A 20341-nucleotide genomic window follows, 5' to 3' on the forward strand; every position below is an offset into this window, starting at 1 on the left:
ACTGCCTACCAATTTGATACAAATAGCGCGGTCAGTGTAAATCGCAGACTGTAGACTGGGGGTAAAATGCCCCGGTAAAATGCAGACTGAGGTTAAAATTTAACTGTCACGGAAAAAGCACAGACCCATTAGAAATCCTAACAGTTAAGCCTGAATATTGTTTTAGGCCTAATTTTAGCATTTCTAAGGGTTTGCGCTCTTTCAACAGTTACGTTATAACCTCAGTCTGCATTTTACCCCTGGTCTGCAGTCTGCGTTTTACACTGACCGACAAATAGCGCTGATAAACAGTACAGTATTTAAGTTTAAACACCCATTTCAAAACGGTTAGCTTTCAGTAACTGTGATTTAGGGTAAGTCTTAAGTTTTCTGTCTGCAAGTGTCCGACTCAAGTCAAACGGGACTTTGCCGAGTGCTGGAACAAGTAGATGTAGATGTAGACTTATGTCTCCGTTTCCGACTAACCAAACTGGAACTGGTATACACTATTGAAACCATTCTCAAAAAGATCAGTCAGTGCTTAAACCATTTTAGTGTGAATGACACGCAAAATCAAATTTTATGTTTTCAAATCGAGTGGATGGGGAAAAACAATAGATAAGTGAAAACGACAAGATATCGCTTGGGTGGATGAAAGATTCGTTTTCGCCGTGAGGCCTCATAACAGCACAATGTAAACACAACAACAGAAAGTCAAACAATCTAATGCAAATTTATTTTAAAAAGTTATTTTTATTTTCTCTAGTTACAACGGAAGTCTGAGTCAAGAGTGAAACACTCTATAATATATCATTTGAGTGTGTGCCAGTTAAGCCTGGTTTTCACTAGCGACGCATGCATAAGTACAAGCAACACACGCAAGCGCATATATTTGTTATTAATTAGTATCTATTGTTCTAACGAAAGGCTCTAATGAACAACAAGCTACTGAGTTTGCGTATGCTTATTGTGTTTACACTTACGTCGCAAGTGAAAACCAGGCTTTAAAGGAAACCTCCACTAAAACAACAAAATAACTTTAATCTACAGAACATAATGTTAACAACTAAAATTGTTCAAACTTTCTCCAATGAAAGCGTTTGTATCCGAAAAAAATGAATTTCAAAAACGCTTGTTTTGGCTTTCAAATATCCCGGGCGTCGTCATCTTGAACAATTGTGACGTCTAGTGGTTGCCCTATTGTTCTGACACAAAGAGCGTTTGTTCTTATTCAAGATGGATGCGCCCAGGAAATTTTACAACCAAAACAAGGGCTTTTGTATTTCATTTTTTTTCGGATATAAACGCTTTCATTGGAAAAAGTTTGTAAACGTTATGGTCTATGAGTTTAAAGTTATTTTGTTGCTTTAATGGAGGTTCCCTTTAAAGCCATGGCTCTCTGGTAATCAGGGACCCGTTTCTCGAAAGTTCCCAAAACTTTTCGGGCTTCCTTCCATTTGTTTTCATAAACTGGTTTTTAATATGTTTTCAAGACAACAAAAAGCAAAATGATAGTGAAGTTTGTTGACTTAAAATCTCTCCGTTTTTAAGATACAAAGGGAATATGACCCCCGAAAAAGACCCGAAAAATTTTCAGGACATTCGAGAAACGGGCCCCTGGGATTGAAGCAAAAAAATAATACAGAATTTAGATTTTCGCTGTTAAAAGACTCTGAAATTAGTTCAAGTGAACAAAACAAACGCTATGAAAATATGACCAAGTCATTTTCCTTTACGAAACGTTTTTCTTCTCCTTCTCTTCCCGCACCAAACTTGTTAAAGACGAGTCTCCGTCGTCTTCCTCGTCGACCTCTGTATCTTTTTCGCTTGATTTTTCTTTTGTTTCTTTCTCTGGTGAAATTATATTTTCTGTTTGGTCAGCGTTACTTGATTTTTCTTCTTCCCCTCCTTCATCGCTTTCGTCTTCCTGAAAAGGAACAGAAATATGCGATGACACAGTTGTAGCCAAGTTTGAAAGGGACAGCGTCCCTCTTTATTTGCCAATACAACCAACTTAAACGGATAATTTGAATCAATGGATGCCGTGAAATAATGACCTAAATTCCTCCACAGAAACCATCACTGGATTGGAAAGAGACAGAACCCAGTTTTTCGAATGGTGGACAACGCTATGCACTGGATAAATGATGAAATAGCTGATCACTCAATTGACGTTGCTTGTGCTTTTCCGCTTGCTTTTCCGCTTGCAATCCAGCCTTTTTGTACCCTCGATCCCCAGATGGTTATCTTGACAGCAGTCAGAGAGATCCTTTTCGATTTTCCCGAGGCAACTTAAATTAAAAGCATATTCCTTTCTTTTTGAATTACTTTTCTCTTAAATTCACGAAATCAGTGTTTTATAGAACGTGTTAAGGCATTAGATGTGGTAAGTCCCGTTACACTGATAATTTTTTTAAAACAAAGGACAAGGTACAAAACAAAAAAACGCACCTGGTCCGACACTTACCACTGCCCTGTTTACTGCGGCATCAAAAACAACAACTATTCCCCTAAACAGAGATATTGAACAAGCAATGCAGACAACTCTGCAACGCAGGACAGCTCAACGAAGGCGTTTTTAAGCGACGAATACCGGCAAAGAAAAAGTGGACGTTTCATATTCTTTGGGAGTGGTTGTATCTGTGCAAAACTGCGCTCGTAAGTAATTATTCTTTCGTCTTTATGCTAATCATCCTCACTAGCCTCGTTAGCGCGAACAAATTCAAAAGAATTTTTGCTCCAAAGTGAGGCTAGTGAGGATGATTAGCACAAAGAAAAAAGAATAATTTGTTGGCCGCCATTTATGAATGGGAGGTTTTCACGTGACGTCATCGCCGCGATGTTGGAGGACAAAAACAAAAGATCTCTCATAAGCTTCTTTTGTTCGTCCACCAGAAGTCGTACACTTCTCCATTGTTATTGGTGTCTCTAGAGGTTGGTTGAAAACGTCATATACGGATTATACCATTCGAGAACATTGGAAGTGCCGTGACGGACATACTAAGTAAGAGGCCAGTCAAAAAACTGTTTCAGTCTTTTCGCGGCTGACGCAGAAGTTTCATTGAAAGACTTACCGACTCGTCACATTCAGTACAAAACCACTGATACCCTCGGGTTTTTGGGTTGGCCTGTCAAAACAAAGAAATGGAAGACGATTCATGCACAGTTCACATAGTAGTATTTGAGTGCAATGACCATCGCTATTAGCGCCGGAATAGCGGTACATAAGCAACCGTACTTCAATTCCTGTGAACTCACTTACTTTGATAGGCGGATCAAGACATTGAAAATGATAACACTGCTTACAGCTGTCACACCTACGTAATAAAAATATGACAAAAAAAAGTGTTACATGAACCATGAAGACCGTGCACGGGGTTGCCCACTTACCCAGCTGAGAGCAAAGTCGTTAGGAATAATCAAACCGACAGTTTCAGCTGGGTACAGACCATTGCAGGGGTACAGGGATGGCGCAGTGGTGAGAGCACTCGCCTCCCACAAATGTGGCCCGAGTGCGATTCCCAGACTCTTTGTAAAAAGAGGGTTGAGTTTGTTGGTTCTCTACTCTGCACCGAGAGGTTTTTCTCCGGGTACTCCGGTTTTCCCCTCTACTCAAAAACTAACATTTAATTTGATTTGCGTTAATTTGTTAATTTCAATTTACATTGTCCCCAATTAATGCTCCAGCGCTAGAAGATTAGACACTGAAATAAAGTTCCTTTCCTTTCCTTTCCTTTCCAATTCAACTGTCGATAGGAAACACAAAATTACGTTGTGTCCTTTGACATGAAGTTTTAACTCCACGCCTTTTTGCTCGACCCTCGAGGAAGAATCGGCTATGAAGGACTTTCAAATTGGGTCAGAATGACTGCCCGAGCTTCTTCTTTTTTTAGGGGCCGGGTGGAAGTGTTGAGTCGACACAAGTGTCACGTTAACTTCCTATAGCTATTGTTCATACCTGACAAGATTGGCATTCGTTCCACTCTGCTTACACACACTGCATTCAGTGCGAACATCTTCAAGTTTTTTCTTCTTTTCCACAGGCTCTGCGATCTTTTTCCCCGGCCGCCTCCCTCTTTTTTTAGATGGCTCTGAGCTTGATTCCTGTGATTTATCCGTCTGTCGATTGATTAAGGGCACGGTCTGTGTTGCAATCAACCAATCAATCAGTTAATCAATCAATCAACTTTATTTAAGTGTCTAAAACTTCTAGTCAGCCCGGAGGCTGACTAATCGGGGATACTCCCAATAAAATTACTGATAAAGAACGACGGATAACATTTTATGGCATATTACGGACACATTGTCATAATTAAGGGGCTTTTTTATTGAAGAAATTATCACAGAGCTCTCGGTTGCGTCCACATTTGATTGACAAATCATTTGCATGTGCCTAAGACACCACGCCTTTTATAGTCCCGCGCACGTCAACGGTGACTGACAAATGAGCCTCGATCTTCCCAGGGAAGACTTCCTTATATAGAGCGCCTTCGTGTTTAAGTTAAAATTAGCTATCGCTTGTTACAATATATAAACATATATAGAATCCCTTTTATATTTTAAAAGAGAGACTAAAAAAAAAATATTTTTTACCAATACAACTATATACAAATTTTAAATATGTCTAAAATTCTAAACACACTTTGGACAATTCCCGTACAGACGTAATTTGAAAATACGTTCGCGAGGTCTTTTCTGCGCATGTTTTTGACAAATGATGTTAAAGTTGGCATTTGTCTGTCGCCATGTCCAAGTTTTGACCACAAATGTGGTCCGAAATATCTTAGGGAATGTTTGCCATAGTGGACAGAGTAGATTCTGGAGATATGAAAATCTGAGTGCCTGAGGTTGTACCCAGGATCGAGTGCCACTGAATAAATCTAATATGTTGGAAGGCAGCAACCTGTGCTTGACTTTGTACATGAAAATGGTGATGTCATGCAGTCGCATGTTGTATAGAGAGAACAAGTTGGACGTTTCAGTAAGTCTTCGTATGCGAGGTTCCAGTCACAAAAAACCGCCCCAAAGTCCCCTTTCATCTAGTCGTTCTAGCTTCTTTCGCTAATTTCAGGCATAATTTTTTTCGCTTCGATAACTGTTACGGTTTCAGTAGAAATGCCCTTGGTTATGGTGCTAGTTCATAGGCTTCCCACGTTTATAATTTGAGGAAAACCATGCGAATGAACGAATTATAACTGGAAGAAAGACAACCAGTTAGCTATTTACAAAGCGTAGTAGACTTAACAAATCGTTAAGGGAGGAGTGTAAGTGGAAAATGTAAGTTAAGGTGATTTTTTCCTAATTGTGGTCTTCCCAGTTCAGTGTCTCAACTACTTTTGTCGCTTATTGTAGCTTGAACGAAAACAAACACGATAACCCGCTGGTCTATTGATAGCCAGTACCGAGTTAATCAAAGCCAGCAATCCAGCGTCAAGTGTAATGAAAGCCTTTAATTTACCCGTTTCACAAAAATGATCTTTGCTTTAAACAACACCTTCCAGAAAAAGAGCCCTTACTTTATCATCCGGTGAACCACTTTCGCCTGTTGTTTGAGATTTTCGTTTAGATTTATTCAGCTTGCGCTTTTTCGCCTGTGCAAAAAAAAAAAAAACAGTACTTAGCAATTATTAATTTGATAGAAAACCTCTTCCCTGGCCAGATGAAAAAAGTCACTGTCAACTTGACAAGAACAAGTATAGGGTAAGTTTATTAAGTACTGAAACATTGCAGCCAGCTGGCTGAATTGCGTCATAGATACAACATACAAGTTAAAAATTAATGTTCATTTTTACAGAAAATGCTTAATGGAATTACAATATCCTAACACTAAAAGCACAGGATAAATTTTAAAAACCTTAAAATATAATGTAAGAATCTATAATAAAAATAATATTAATATTTTACCTTTCAGGTAAAGACTAAGTTATTAAACTTTGAGAACATTGCTGGGATAAATGTGCGCACGCGCGGTAGGTTATGTGCGCGCTTACGTCTTGTGTATGCCGGGCAGTGCCTGGATGGCAAAAGGCTATAAAGTCGATCAGATTAGATGGACGAGAAAGAGTTCACTATACGACAGACCGTGGCATATGAAGGACATTGCTCTTCATTGCACTCTCTCTATGTCATCACTGTAGTGAGTGGTGGTAAACCTGTACACAATATTCGAGAACTGGCCTGATAGTTGTACAATGAAAGCGAACCATGTCATCTGGGGGGACACCTGCACTCTTCAGTAACACGAGAAAGTATAAACGCTTATTCGCTTTCTTTATAGATTCGTAAATATGGTTGTTCCACTTAATATTACTGGAGATCGCCGTAGGTCCTAAAATCTTAGCGTGGTCAACTATTTCAAGTATAGGCTGTTGTCTTAGCTTTTCTCCAATAACATTCAACTATCTCATTTCCTTGGTTCATGTTTTCCCTGCCTTACTGACCCTGGTGTAACTTCTAGTTCAACCTCTCTTTTGTATGTAATTTGCATTTCTCTTGCCTTACCTCTCCCTTGTCAGGAGTGAACTTTGATGGCTCTTTAATGATCCTTCTCTGTCGCCCTTGTGATATAGGTGTTGTATCTTCTGGATCAACTTCCATCTCACCGTCCTCGTCACTGGGGTCACACTCAGAACATTGCCTGTTGAAATTTAACGCGAATACACAACGATTCAGTAAGGAGCGCTTTTGAAATGAGTGCAACAACTTGAAGATTTTTTAGATTTCTTTCGTTGTCTAACAATACCCAAATATGTTGGCTTAAAAATCTCGCGCCGCAATCTCAGCAGAGAAGAGTTACTTGTGAGTTGCTCGAAAGCACTTTCCCCACGCTTCGCGACGACTACGAGAATGAGGTTAAAAAAAGTCGCATATTGTGCAACTGAATCTATGCGCAGACCAATAGTATCCCTTTGCTAAGTGGCATTAGTTTCTCCTAAAGCTACGACTTTCCTTTCTCCTTAGGCTAAAATTACCCAAAGATCTAAACTACCCATACAGCACATACCCGGTACGTACCAAAGACACTTAGCTGATCGTTTGGGCATGCGTGTCAGAGGTGGATCTACGCATCCCAAGTGATAGTGATAATGACACGTGTCACATTGCACCAACTGGTGTTGATTTTCCGTTGTTTTGCAAGTATTACACCTATAAAGAAATTTAAACGTTACGTAAATTATAACAGCAATGCCGATAGAAATCGCCTTGTGCGGCATAATAAATAGCATCAGCATTACAAGACAGTTCTAATGCCAAATCTGAAATATTCGTTTTTCATTCGTAAGGTAATTTTGGATAATACTCCTTTATTTTAACCACATAACCTACATGTTCAGTTTGATTGGTTTCAAAGGTGTTTGTGACGTCGATTGCTTGAGTTTCCTGCTTTCTAGTAAAGATGGTTTGGCTAGATCCTGAAAGCAATAACAGAACACATTTCGTAAAGTTTTTAACGCCTACTTCCAAAAACGTCCGCCGCAAGTATAACTTAAGGGGGAGAAAAGTGCATGTTAAGGAAGTTGATACCGATATCACTTGTCTAATAGACAGTAGAACACTTCTTCTTCTTCTGAAACGGCAGTTTTAGATATCGTCAACCAGAAGACTCTATCGAGTGGGAGAGAGCGGGCTTAATACTCGACCGTAGCAATCCAGTAAAAATAAATGAGAAAACGCGCAGCCTTTGAAATGAAAACTGCGTGTTGTTAAACTTTGAAGTCATTTCGAAAAAAACACGGCAAACCGTAGGCCCTGTACTCCAAAAACGGCGCACGCCTTTACAGAAGCCCACGCACGCACTGTTTGGAAGAGTAGGTGACCACGTGTGATACTGCTGAACATTTCCCACGTACTTTGAAACAAAACAAAAATTAGCAGATTGTACCTTGGATGATAACTTGCACAAACATCGATGTAAATGCAGGGACTCTTGTCTCCTTTCTTTAATGTCCTCAGCAAGAAGCTGAATAATCTCGGTCAACTAAAACAAAAAACGGCGAAAAGCGAAGTCCATTCAAGTTATTGATCAGAAAAAGAGCGTAAATCAGAGAATTTCAGTTGGGTCGCCAATGCAATGCTATTCTGTTTTGACTTTTCTCTCATCAGTGTAACTAAACTTAAACAACGGCAAAAGGCAAAACCGCTACCTAAAAGGAATTTTCTTAAACGTTCTTTCTCTTATCGTGCGATCTTGCAAACTTTAAACGTGCGATATCCTAGGACACATTTTACATTGCTAGGGCACATCTTTACATGGCTTGTTTCGTATTATTATATGATTGTTACTAATTATGACTACAGTTTAAATTTCCTTGACATTAAATAATTTTTAGCGTTAACTTACACCTAGTTCATTAGTCGTTTTAACATTTATATCTTGCAACTCTTGCAATTTTTAACATTTATATCTTGTAATTCTTACACGGCATGTCTAAAAACCAGCTTGCTGAGCCTGTACCGTGTTTTAAATAAAGTTGATTGATTGATTGATGGAGGAAGGCACACTGATGGCTTTTATTGAGGTTTAAGATTCTAAGCCGGGATTGATAAGGATTTAAATCAAGTTTTGATGATGATGACGAGGTGACTGAAGTACCTCAGCTTTACTTGAAGTGCGCGAATGTGAAAGTTTCAAACAAAACTGTTAATGTCAGGAGTCCACAAACCTCATGATACCTTTCCCTCAAGTTCTGTTCTTCCTTTTGAAGCCGCTTATTGTTTGATTCAAGTTCTTCCTGTCGTTCTTGCATCTCTTTCAATCGAGCACTGCGATCTGACACAGAAAATTAAAGGCAACCAATTTTAGTCGCATTTCTAACAACGGGCACCCAATTAATTAAGGCTTTATTATCTTGAGTGCCTGTCATTTGACCAAAAGATTTTTGACAGTTTATAGTTGAATTCAAAAGAAGGAAGAAGTTTCCCGACAATCCAATTTTTCTTTAAGATAGTAGTTCGGGTTTCAATTGAAAGCGGAAAGTCGAAAATACCTGTTCTTTATTTTCCAAGGTCCTTTTTCGAGTACCTTAATGCCGTTTCACGGTTTGAAAATGACAAGGATTATTCAATGACAAGAAAAACCTTGCGCAGTTTGTTGATGTATTTGGAAAAGGTCTTAGCATACAACAGGTTGTTCGGCATTTGTAACAAAAATCCCACAAATTTCAATACTCCAGGTAAAGGTTGGGTTAACTAACTCAAAGTAAATTAAGCAAATTGACCCAGTCACTGTTACAATGTCGACTTCTCCTTAGAAACAAACTCACCAAACTTTATTGTATGGATGTTGATTTAAGTGTATAAGAAAACAGAAACCAAGAAGAATGTATAAAAGATACTAAGGTGGTAATGATTAACTAATAATCACCGTGATAATAGTTGACAAACTCGCTGGTGAGAGCTGGTTGAACAAACCACTTGCGACGCACATTGACTACACTCTGGGTCTAAAAAGAAATCACAAACTGGATATGTGCAATGCAGACACTTAAGTAAAAGTCATAACAAAGTTATATATATTCAGCAATATTGATCCAATGAAAACTTCAAGAAAATGATCTAAAGTTCAAAGAGGGATTACTGTGGCTTTGTTGGAAAATTCACTACACGACAAGGGAATTCTATAGCTCATGCTCAGTTTCAAACCTTTTCACTACCCTCTTTTTAGCTTAAAACATGACAGGCTAAAAGCCTTTAACAGTTTAGAGCTTTACTTGAATCAGAAAAAAACAAGATAAATATCTATCACCTGTCCAGTACTATAGCCTAAAAGCTGGGCCTTCTTCAAAAGCTGGCGGCATGCTGTGGAAAATATTAATGAGAAACAAATGTTATTATTATCCTCGACCAATAATTCAGCATTCTTTACAAATTGTATCCATGTTGTGACGCATTTCGTTGGGTCACTGAGATAAATCCTGTCTACACTGTTTCCATATTTGATAGTATATCTTGGGAAGGTACAAATATGTATGGAGGCACTGAGAAGCACATGTGCAAGACAAAGAGTCAAAATTTGGAGTTCACCCAAAAGGTCACCAGTTCAACTATTTAGCTGTGCTTGTAATTAGCCGGCAACAAGTCTGCCTGTCATGACACGACTTTCCACCAGTGTTATTTGTGTCATTAATAAGAAATAAAGGCGACCTTCAACATATGCTTTAAGCGCCTTTTTTTTATTTTTACTTATCAAGTGGACACAAAAGGAAAAATAAAAATGTTTTCAAATCAGATGTCATGTTTACCTCCAGGACATGAATTCAAAAGCCGAGGAATCCTCTCAGTAGGTGCTGCAAAGTAAAAGTTCAAAAAGATCACAAAATGTTTTAATTTGCAGGACATGTTTTGAGGTGTCTCACATCTTTTTAGTGTTTTAGTAGTTTTTTGTTATCAATCTTAATTATGTATGGGAATCATAGCTTATAATGCAGGCTTGTCTAGGTTGCTATAACGTTATACAGCTTTTTAAACACATTAAATTGTATTATGACAACGATGCAAGACACATCAAAACATGTCTCACAAATAGTTTTTTTTAAAAAATGTGATCTTTAAGATTCATTTCCTGCTTTCTATACCAAAGTCAAAAGTGTTGCTAATTTCAAGCCTTACAGTCATATTAAAAATGGCATATTGATATCAAACCAGAAAAAGTGGCAGTTATTGTTCGACTTACTGTAGTATTTTGGTAGGCTTTTCATTCTTTTTTCCTGGAATTCCTGGCGAAGGGTCAGTAAACAAAGCTTAACTCTTTCCTGTAGACACAAGTAAAAAATAAAAAAAAATTCATTTATCTCTACCTACAAAATTTTATGTAAAAGGTACATGTACCAAGGGGTTACAAAGGACCCTTTGGATTTAGAAGCCACCCTAAGGGACCTTAAAAAGTTTGTACAAAACTTACCTTATCCTCCTGACTTCGCCTGTCAGGAAATTTCTTGTAACGTGACTGATACGCAAGCCAAGTGCGTCTCTATAAAAATAGAAAAGGTACTACACTGTACTTGACAATGTTACGTAGTATAAGGAGTACCCTCCCCCCCACTCCCCCCACCCCCCCCCCCCAAAAAAAAAAAGAAAAGAAAAACGGGAGGAGGGTTAGGGTTTTCTTCCCCCCATTTTTACTTCAGGGGGTGGTTATGGCTAAACATTGGCTAAATTCATCCCAATTCATCTCTGTAAGACACACGGTGCTTAATGGTAGACACACTTAATAGGGACCTTTACATCGGAGGGCGAGGACGACTTTGAGTAAGAGTTTTCCATTCTAAGCACGCAGACTTAAAAAAATATTAGCCTTCAAACCTTGTGCGCATGCTCAGTATGGAGAACTTGTACTGGTAGTCATCCTCGTCCTCTCATCTAAAGGTCCCTAATAAAGATGAATAGGGATAAGACAGACTGTGTGCATGTCTTCCATGCTGACATCGATTAATTTTGGGAGAAAAAAGAAGTGGAGAATACAGTGTACATGTACATGTACTTCATTTGAGAATAGTATGTGAACTTTAGGCTCTTTGTTGAAATATATATATTGCTAGTGTTGCTAGTGCTAATCACCCTTACTTGCAGTCGAGGACTGATTTGCGAAGGGCGCGGCTCACGACATCGGGCTGAAAGCATACAAAGGTGCTGCTGGCTGCCGCTATACAGTCCATGTTTGACGTCGGAGCACAGCACCACAGCTAGATGTTAATTAGCTGTGAGTCGATTTTGATGAGGGAGGAAAACCGGAGTACCCGGAGAAAAACCCTCAAGTCAGGTTGAGATCGACTGAAACTCAGCCCACATGCTGGCCGAGGCCAGAATTGAACCCCGGCTCGCAATGGTGGGAGGCCCGATAGATAACCACTAATCCACCCTAAGGGAATCAAAACTTGAAAAGCAAAGTAAAATGCAAAAGCCCTTTACAAGTATTCCTCAGCCTATTTGACTCACCCTGCTTGCTGTAGTCCGTTTATCAGCATGCAATCTGCAGTGCGCAAACAGAGGATCTGCCACGTCCTAGGCCAAAACATACAAGTCAATATACCAGTAATAATAAGCAAACCTTAACAACAACAGCAATCTTTATTGTGCTTTTGCTACAACAGAAGGAGTAAAGTAAAAAGAAGGAAATATTTACGAAGAAAAGAGAGCATGGCCACTCAGAAATAGCAAAAGCTAATTGTGCTGAGCGACAGAAAAGACCTGTTTTTCCTTTTTGTTATTAATAATTATTTTACAAGGCCTCATATCAAACAAAGGTCTAATATCAAACCAACAAGTTTGCCTCCGCCAAAGGAGCACTTGGATTTTTACCAAATATCCCAGAGTCACAAAAACTCATCTCTCCATCAATAGTTACCACATCTGAGCACATCTGGAAATGGGCCAGTAAAGCCTGTTACACATGAACAAGTTTTCCTTGACAAGTATCATTGACAATGTTCATATGCTGTTTGACAAGTTTTGCCTTGACAAGTCTTATTTGCTGTTGTGAACGAATTAACAAGTTTTCTTTGACAAGTTTTCACAGTAGCCAGCCAAACAAGTACGCAGAAGACGACAAAAAAAAAAAAAAAAAACCACGGGGCGCCATTACAGTGAGTCACACATGCTAGCTTTTGAACAAGTGCACTTGTCAAGGAAAAAATTGACATGTTCTTCTTTACACACCAGCAAATAAAATTTGCCAAGTCAGAACTTGTCAATGAAAACGTGCTCGTGTGTAACCAGCTTAAAAAAAAATTCAGGCATTTCTAGTTAATTAAGACTGATCATATACTGCTGATATGACTGTCTTTCAGCTCTGGCTCTAGAACAATTTGATAGGGTTTGCATATTAGGATTTGCCCCACCCCCTCTTTTATAGCGTTGGACTTGACACTGCCTTATATCTCCACTGTCCTACCACAGCAGACAATGAACGTGACCCAAAAATTAGTTTCCTGTTGTGGTATTAAGTTCAAGAAAGTAAGGAGAGAGTTCCATTCTGTGCTTTACCTGTGCATTAGGGAATACGTGTATATTTACCAGTATGACTTGAAACTTTTGCATTTCACACCTGTATTGTACATACCTCATCACATTCCTCTGGAACATCCGACAAAAGTCCATACATTTGTGCACTACAAAGTACCAAAAAACAAACAGCGAAATTAAGGATACTTCTAAAGAGAAAGGAAAAAAAAAATTCTCTCTGACTTACCAGGTCACATGAAAGTATGTCCTACACATACCAGCATCACACTCAATACAGACTCCTGTTCGGCAAAAGCGCTCGTCCTCACAAAGGTTACAATCCTGTGGATCAAAAGGCATCAGAAGACTTGGAGACTTGTTAAAAATAATCATGAATACTGTGTGATGGTACAAGTTCCTAGCGTGCCAATGGCATCAAGAACCCAACTTGAGGGAGGCAAACTTTAATCTTGATAACCAAAACAAAGGATCCTATTAAGGCTAAACATTTGCAACCTATTTTAGGAAAGGGTTAGACATGTTTTCTTTTAAGTCAGGGTAAACCCACCAGTTTATCTTTACTTGGGGAACAGACTTATAAAGGAGTCACTTTAATTTGTGGCATTTTAATGCCACAAATTAAAGTGAAATTGTCTTCATTTGTAACAACATTGTTACGAAAAAAAAATTGTCTTCATTCGTAGCAACTAATGACATTGACGTTGAGGGGAAAAGCAAGGAGACATTTCATGACTCTTACAGTGGACATGAATCTAATTACTTGCAATAGAACGTTCTTTGAACTTTTGAAGCTGTGAGATTATTGAAGCCTTTAAGCTTTTGCGGCCAAGAATGTCTGATGCCATGAGTTTATGTTAAAAATGTCTATAAATATGATAGCTTTAATGAGCAAATTTGAATGTCAACTTGACATAGTGGAAACAATGATGGCAGCAAAGATTCTTGTTAATCAGACCAACCATTATAAAATTTAGTTGGTCACCATGGTTGAAGAAGAATAATGTAGACTCCTTTCGCAGGGTCACAATGCCTGACAATCAGTGTGTTACATGTGTGAAGTACACCAAAGAATACACTACCTTAGCACCCCACTTATAATGTGGTAGCTCTGATAAAGTGACGCACTGTAGTTGTTCTGGTTTAACGAATGCCACATCAGGAGTGTACAGTGCACACAGCAAATGAACCCATCTAGAAAATAGTTAGAAAAGTTAAAAGGCAACACTATACTCTTTATACTTGTGTTTTCAATTTTTGGGTGCCACAAGTTAAAAAAGGTGACAATTTTCCTGACAGGATGTTTGTCTTATAATGGACAAGCTAGTGGGATATAAAGGCAAATTCCTTTAATGAAACAGAAAAACTTCACAATATTCCATACATACATAATATGTTTTTAAAAATATATCATATTTCTAAGGACTAAAACAAGACTATTAAAATACACTGTATTAAAAGGCTTAGAACTAACAATATTATAACACTTAAGACATTAAAAATGTTTTATATTCTTATATTTAAAGTGTGTAATTTGTAGGGCTAAATCATTTGAACCAAAAACCCTTCAAAGGTCACACAATTTCTACAAGTACCTTTTTATTGCCTTAGCAAAACTAAGCTGTGACATCAGGCAGTAAATTACATCTCACTACCGGTACATGTTGTTCTGTCATTGAAGTTTTGCGAGGCAATAAAATAGAAGTTTCAAGGAGAACACAAAATATTTCAAGTTTCGAGTTTGTTAAAAGCAAAATCAGATGTTTTTGCCCCACTTACTGGCCTGTATCTGTTTCTTTGAAAATTCCACCAAGGTTTGGACACAACTCACAATCCTAGAAAAAAATACCATAAAGATGAAAGTTATGCTGTATGGTAAATGTATCAAGGAAATAACTCAGTACCCTTGTAATACTATTTTGTACCTCTATACATGTATGGTCAGCGGTTTACTCCTTAGCACTCATGTCCGCCATGATTTGTGTTGGTTAAAGCCTAATCGTCAGGCCAATCAAGACGTCTACTGACAATTAATTTTTTTCCAATAATTATAGAAATCTCTCAGGTACATGTATGCCCTGTGATGCATGTAGGCCACTTTATAATTAGCAGGCTGTAATGTTAGTAACCATTCATTTTTTTTGATTTTTGATTTGAAGAGCTAGATATAAATAAATATCTTGCTAATCTTATACAGCTCCTTCTTTTATCACCCTCAACAGTACAGAAAGTGAACTGCAAATCATAGAATCTGCCTACTATTATTTCCCTTTCAGCAGTAGTTTATATTATAATAACTCACCTCTTGTACAGTGTAGCTGTTAACTTACCTTGAACTTGATTAATAAAAGTCATCCTTAACCCTTTGACATCCAAACTGGCCTAAACCGGCCAGACTTAATGTTTTACTCTGTCTACCGCCAGACGATTTTACTCGTCAATGGGAAACCCCTAGGAGTCAATGGGTTAACTGTAAAATTGGTTTTACACTGTATACACTGTATAATTATCTAGGCTTATTCCATGCCTGTATTAAAGGGAACTACACTATCATGACTATTGTGAGACCAATAATTGTCTGCTGCTTATCTTTGAGAATGACCAAGCTAATGATTAAAAAGACTTTTGGTTTTCCCGGTACACTGTACTTCTTATTGAATAAGAAAGTGGCAACAGAGGTTTAACGCAATCAAGTGTAACCAAGGGCATAGGTAGGGGGGTCCTGGGGTGCCCGTGAGCCCCCCCCCTCCCTTTGTAAGCCTTTTTTAAAGCAAACAACCTACAATATTCAGGTGGCGAAAACCTGATAATCCAGTGAGTACCCTCTGTTTGACGCACTGTGACCCCCCCCCCCTCTCTACCCCCTTAGAAAAATCCTGGCTATGCCCATGGTAACAATGCAAAAACAAGATCATACACAAAATTACAATGTAATTTGGACAGTCAATTAACATTATTATACAGATATTTATTTAAAATACAGTACTCTTGACACTCATGTAACTAGCATTACAAATTATATTACACAGAAAAACTCACTGGTTGTAATCCAAGCTTGCAGGCATCACAAAACCACAGCTCTGTTGGTGAATCAGTCTCATTACTTTTTCCAGAATCACTATCCTCATCATTTATGCCATAGCAACCTAAAATATTACAATTTGTAAAACAATAATATTGTCAGTCATGACCAAATTATTACCATTGGCATATTTTTAAGTTAGTTAAAGATGTATTTATAACTGAAAATGCCCCACGGAAATGCAGGCTATCGACTGATGCACAGCGTATTCCATACCTTCACCCACACAAACCCCAATCAAAAGAAATTGGAACAGAAAAATGGACTCCTAAATTCAACCTAAGTTGCAACAGACCTAAGGGAATCTGCAATCAAAGAATACTTCTCTAATTATGTTAATCCAATAGCTTCCTTCACCCAAACCAAGAGCTTTGGACATCATAATGAAGAGCATGATTTCGATACTTGCCTTCATGGACAGTAATACCACAATTATCACATTCAACTATCTCATCTCCTTCATCACTATAAAAGGAAAAAAAACCAACACAGTGGTAATGGCAAGTTTGAATGAGCAAAGAAGTTCAATTTACATGTATTAATGTCCATGGATGATACACAAGAACAGTCTCATACCTGACATCATCTAAACAGATTCCACATATTAAAATATCAACTTTCTTGGAAGAAGCAGACACTTCACTTGATGCCTGTAGACAAACAGGTTTCACATTGTTTCTTGTTTAAAAAGCAACTAAACATATAATTATGTAATTCATATTAAACAAAAATCCTTTAAAGCAAGTTCAGAGAAACTCCACAAACATTATTACAAAAGTTTCAGTGATATTATAAAAGTACATACATGTTCATGTACATGTACATACAGCTTTATATGTAGCAGCAGTTATAATAATAGTAATAATAATAATAATAATAATAATAATAATAATAATGATAATAATGATAATAATAATAATAATAATAATAATAATAATAATAATGATAATGATAATAATGATAATAATAATATTGATCAGACCAACATGAACCTTTAAAGACCATTTTACAAATTAATATTTAATTAAATAATTTACAGACCTGTCCAAGTGCAAGGATATTATGAGACAACTTACAACTGAGCTTGGTTGGCTGACTAACTGCTTTTGCTTGGTTTTCATTGCCTCGATCAAATCTCCAACAGTAAGAGAAGAAGCAGTAGTCATTTCATTTCCAACATCAACCTCCTCCTCTTCTTCTTCATCATCATCATCATCATCCTCTTCAACATCCTGTTCATCCCTTATTTCCACTACTTGTTTATTATTCTCAGTGTTTTCCTCTTCATCATCATTCTCTTCCTCTGACCCTGAAGGTTCAAAATAATTATTATAACATCAACAATAAAAACATCCAGATGTCGATAAAACTTCACTACAAGACACATTACTAACCCCATAGACCAACAAAAAAAGGGGGTCAAAAAAGATTTTTCACTTGTGGAACATTCAAATACCTTGCTCCTTTTTTTAATAAAGTTGGTACAAACCTTCCTCATCATCATTTAATTCAAAGTCTTTGTCTTCCTCACTGTCCTCGCTATCCTCGCCAAGGGCTAACTGTAGAAGGGAGTTGTTCTCAGCAGGTTTTATCTGTCTCTTGTTTGGACCTCTATTTACTTGAAAATAAAAAATAGACTGACAGTGAAATACAACTAATTGTCCCAGTACTATTTCACCATCTTTGTCAAGTTCCTGGGCTAGGACAATGAGTTGTTTTTCAGAACACCATTTTCAAAACATTTTCGTGTCCCTTGAGTGATTTCATTTTGTGGTTGAGTGATTTCATTTTCAACCTCCCTATTACCCTTGGGCTTAAGGAGGCACAACAAAATTTCTCCACAAAAGTATTAGCAGTGGTGTCCAAGGATTACAGATTAAAAACACTGTCAATCCTATTGGAAACGAAGCATTTTGACATCTGCAAAAAAATGTTGTAGGGTAAACCGTTATTTCTGGCAGGTGCCCACAAGGCCACAACTGTTGCCATGGTATAAGTGGTACAGCACTGCTTGAGACCTTCCAAAACTGAATTTATGATAATCATCTAAAAAAAAAAAAACAATTTGGTAACCAAGCATTGTTTTCAAATTTCTCAAGCCTCATCAAATACTGTATCTTAAAGGGGCTAGGTCACGCTATTTCAGGTAATTTTGTTTAATTTTGTTGATTATGAGCTCCAAACATCAAGTTGGCAGAGCAAGAGTCTTTCATTTGCAAAATCACGGCCACATAAAAGCTGAGAATGATTTTCCAGATGTGTAAATGAAATTTTGATATAGACTGAAACAAATTTGAAAAAAGGTGGGCCGATGTTTTTCAAATTTACCCAAATTCAATCCATTTCAATCCTCTCCAGGTTTGCCCATCCATGTCCCTTCTTGGCTTCCCTGTGTTTTGTTAGAGTTCTTCTATAGTTTTGAACAGTTATTTTGATATTTTAATTAATTCTATGACCATTCGATCAGTGCTGAAATTGCCTAAAACTGCGTGACCTAGCTTCTTCAATGTACACAACATTAGGAACACAATTACAGTACAACTTGAATTATTTTGAGTCAGGGATAGGTTAGGGTCAGAAGAAACTGTTGGAGCAAAAATATTCTACTAGATAGTTTTCTTAGGGTGCGTTCCATTGACCCTATTCCAGAATAAGAATACATGGAGTGATGATTTAAAACACCATGTGTGGCGTTTTGCAGCAACAAGTATAATAAAGGTATGTTTAAAATAACATTTAAGCAGATGTTTGACAATATTAACGTCAATCTCTGCAAAAACGAAGGATTTCTAACTTCTATTCCATGTATTCCTATTCCGGAATACAGTCAATCGAACCCGCCCTTAAATTTTATTTCAAAATGTATGTGGGCTACATCTTAATTGCATACAACGAGGATGTCCCAGACAACTTTTGAAATAATTGCTCACCAACCTAACCATTAATCACAGTTTTCAAAATTATAGCTAAGATTTTTTCTCACAAGTAATTTGCTCCTGTGTACCCATTCTTCGCGCCACAAAAAAAACCCTTTCTCAAGATCAGGTCCCAGTTGTTCAAACGATGAACAGCGCTATCCACCGGATAAGTCACTATCCACTGGATAACTCAATTGGTTTTGCTAGTGTTTATCTGGTGGATAGTGATTTATCCGCTAAATAGCGCTATCCATCGTTTGAACAACTGGGCCCAGATAAATCACTATCCAGTGGATAAGTAATAGCGAAACCAATTGTCCTATCCAATGGATGGTGATTTATCCAGTGAATAGCATTATCCACCTTTTGAACAACTGGGACCAGCATGTGTGGCAAGCAATTGCATTACAGTAAATGCACAAACATAAATTGAATAACATGACATCCTTTAAGATTTTACCCGGATTATTTCATGGTTAGTTTAATACTTAGCAGCCCAGCCATGAAATAGTTATAAAATTTTAAACACAACGCATGACGTCAACGATATCTTATTGCTATTAAAGTAACGCAATCTTGTGTTGGGGTCACACTATTTATCACATTTTGATTTTCACGCCAAGCAGATCTTTATGATGACATCAGTTAACACTCCTTTTAATTGCTTCCTTGTTAATGTTATTTCTGATCGGTTAGATTCACGAACAATCGCATCAAAACTCGAGGCTCCTTAAACTTAAGCATACGCATGACAAATTGTCACAGAACATTGACGTATAACGTAAACCGAAACAATGTGAGGTTGACAACATTCAGGCAAAACATCCATTTTTTAAAATAGATTCACTGATGCTACACTTAAAAACAAGTTGATCAAGTCAATAAATGCGGGAAATGTTCGCTGAAATTAAACATGCGACAATAAAATCTACCATAACACGCTGACGCTTATTCAGCACGTGGTATGCGTAAAACTTCGTTTGCTTTTGATAAAGATTTCCACAATATTTAAAATTATATAGCCACAAGTGACCTCATTGTCAAAGAAATACTTACAAATTGACCTCAGGAAAGTATTCCTGTCCTCACTTTCTTTGTCTGCCATTACTTCTGCAGTTTGTCATTTCAGGGTCGTGGTAGCCTGGGACTATGTACCACTGCCCGAGTGGGGAGGGGACGAGAAATGGCCAAAGAAATGATTGAACGAGAAGCGGGGATAGGCGCTTTCTTTTTCTTTACGAACATTTCACATGAAATTCGTTTACCATTTTTTGCAGGAAAAATAGAAAATTCCCGTAATGATAGTGTACCTATCGATGCTATTCTGATACTACTCAAAAGAAATTTCCTATCACTTGTCAAAAATGGCAAAGTGGCTTTTTCCTCAACTTTAGTTTGTAATTTT

General features: G+C 37.6%; 1 protein-coding gene across 1 annotated transcript; it reads right to left on the bottom strand.

Moving 5' to 3' along the window:
* Positions 1-693: 693 nt before the first annotated feature.
* LOC138043288 (PHD finger protein 14-like) lies at positions 694-20117 on the bottom strand. The gene is made up of 27 exons (XM_068889487.1): positions 19993-20117; positions 17508-17636; positions 17095-17327; positions 16595-16668; positions 16428-16483; positions 15976-16082; positions 14716-14771; positions 14019-14130; positions 13166-13260; positions 13037-13085; positions 11914-11979; positions 10880-10948; positions 10652-10730; positions 10221-10265; positions 9725-9777; positions 9344-9422; positions 8643-8749; positions 7862-7957; positions 7306-7391; positions 6994-7125; positions 6481-6616; positions 5496-5570; positions 3938-4122; positions 3242-3296; positions 3054-3107; positions 1394-1906; positions 694-999 (listed from the first exon to the last, which is right to left on the bottom strand). The coding sequence occupies exons 1-26, from the start codon at positions 20039-20041 to the stop codon at positions 1712-1714; spliced, it is 2472 nt and encodes an 823-aa protein (XP_068745588.1). The 5' UTR covers positions 20042-20117; the 3' UTR covers positions 694-999; positions 1394-1711.
* Positions 20118-20341: the final 224 nt, after the last annotated feature.

This window comes from Montipora capricornis, chromosome 1 (genome assembly GCF_036669925.1).
Source record: "Montipora capricornis isolate CH-2021 chromosome 1, ASM3666992v2, whole genome shotgun sequence".
Classification (NCBI taxonomy): Eukaryota; Metazoa; Cnidaria; class Anthozoa; order Scleractinia; family Acroporidae; genus Montipora; species Montipora capricornis.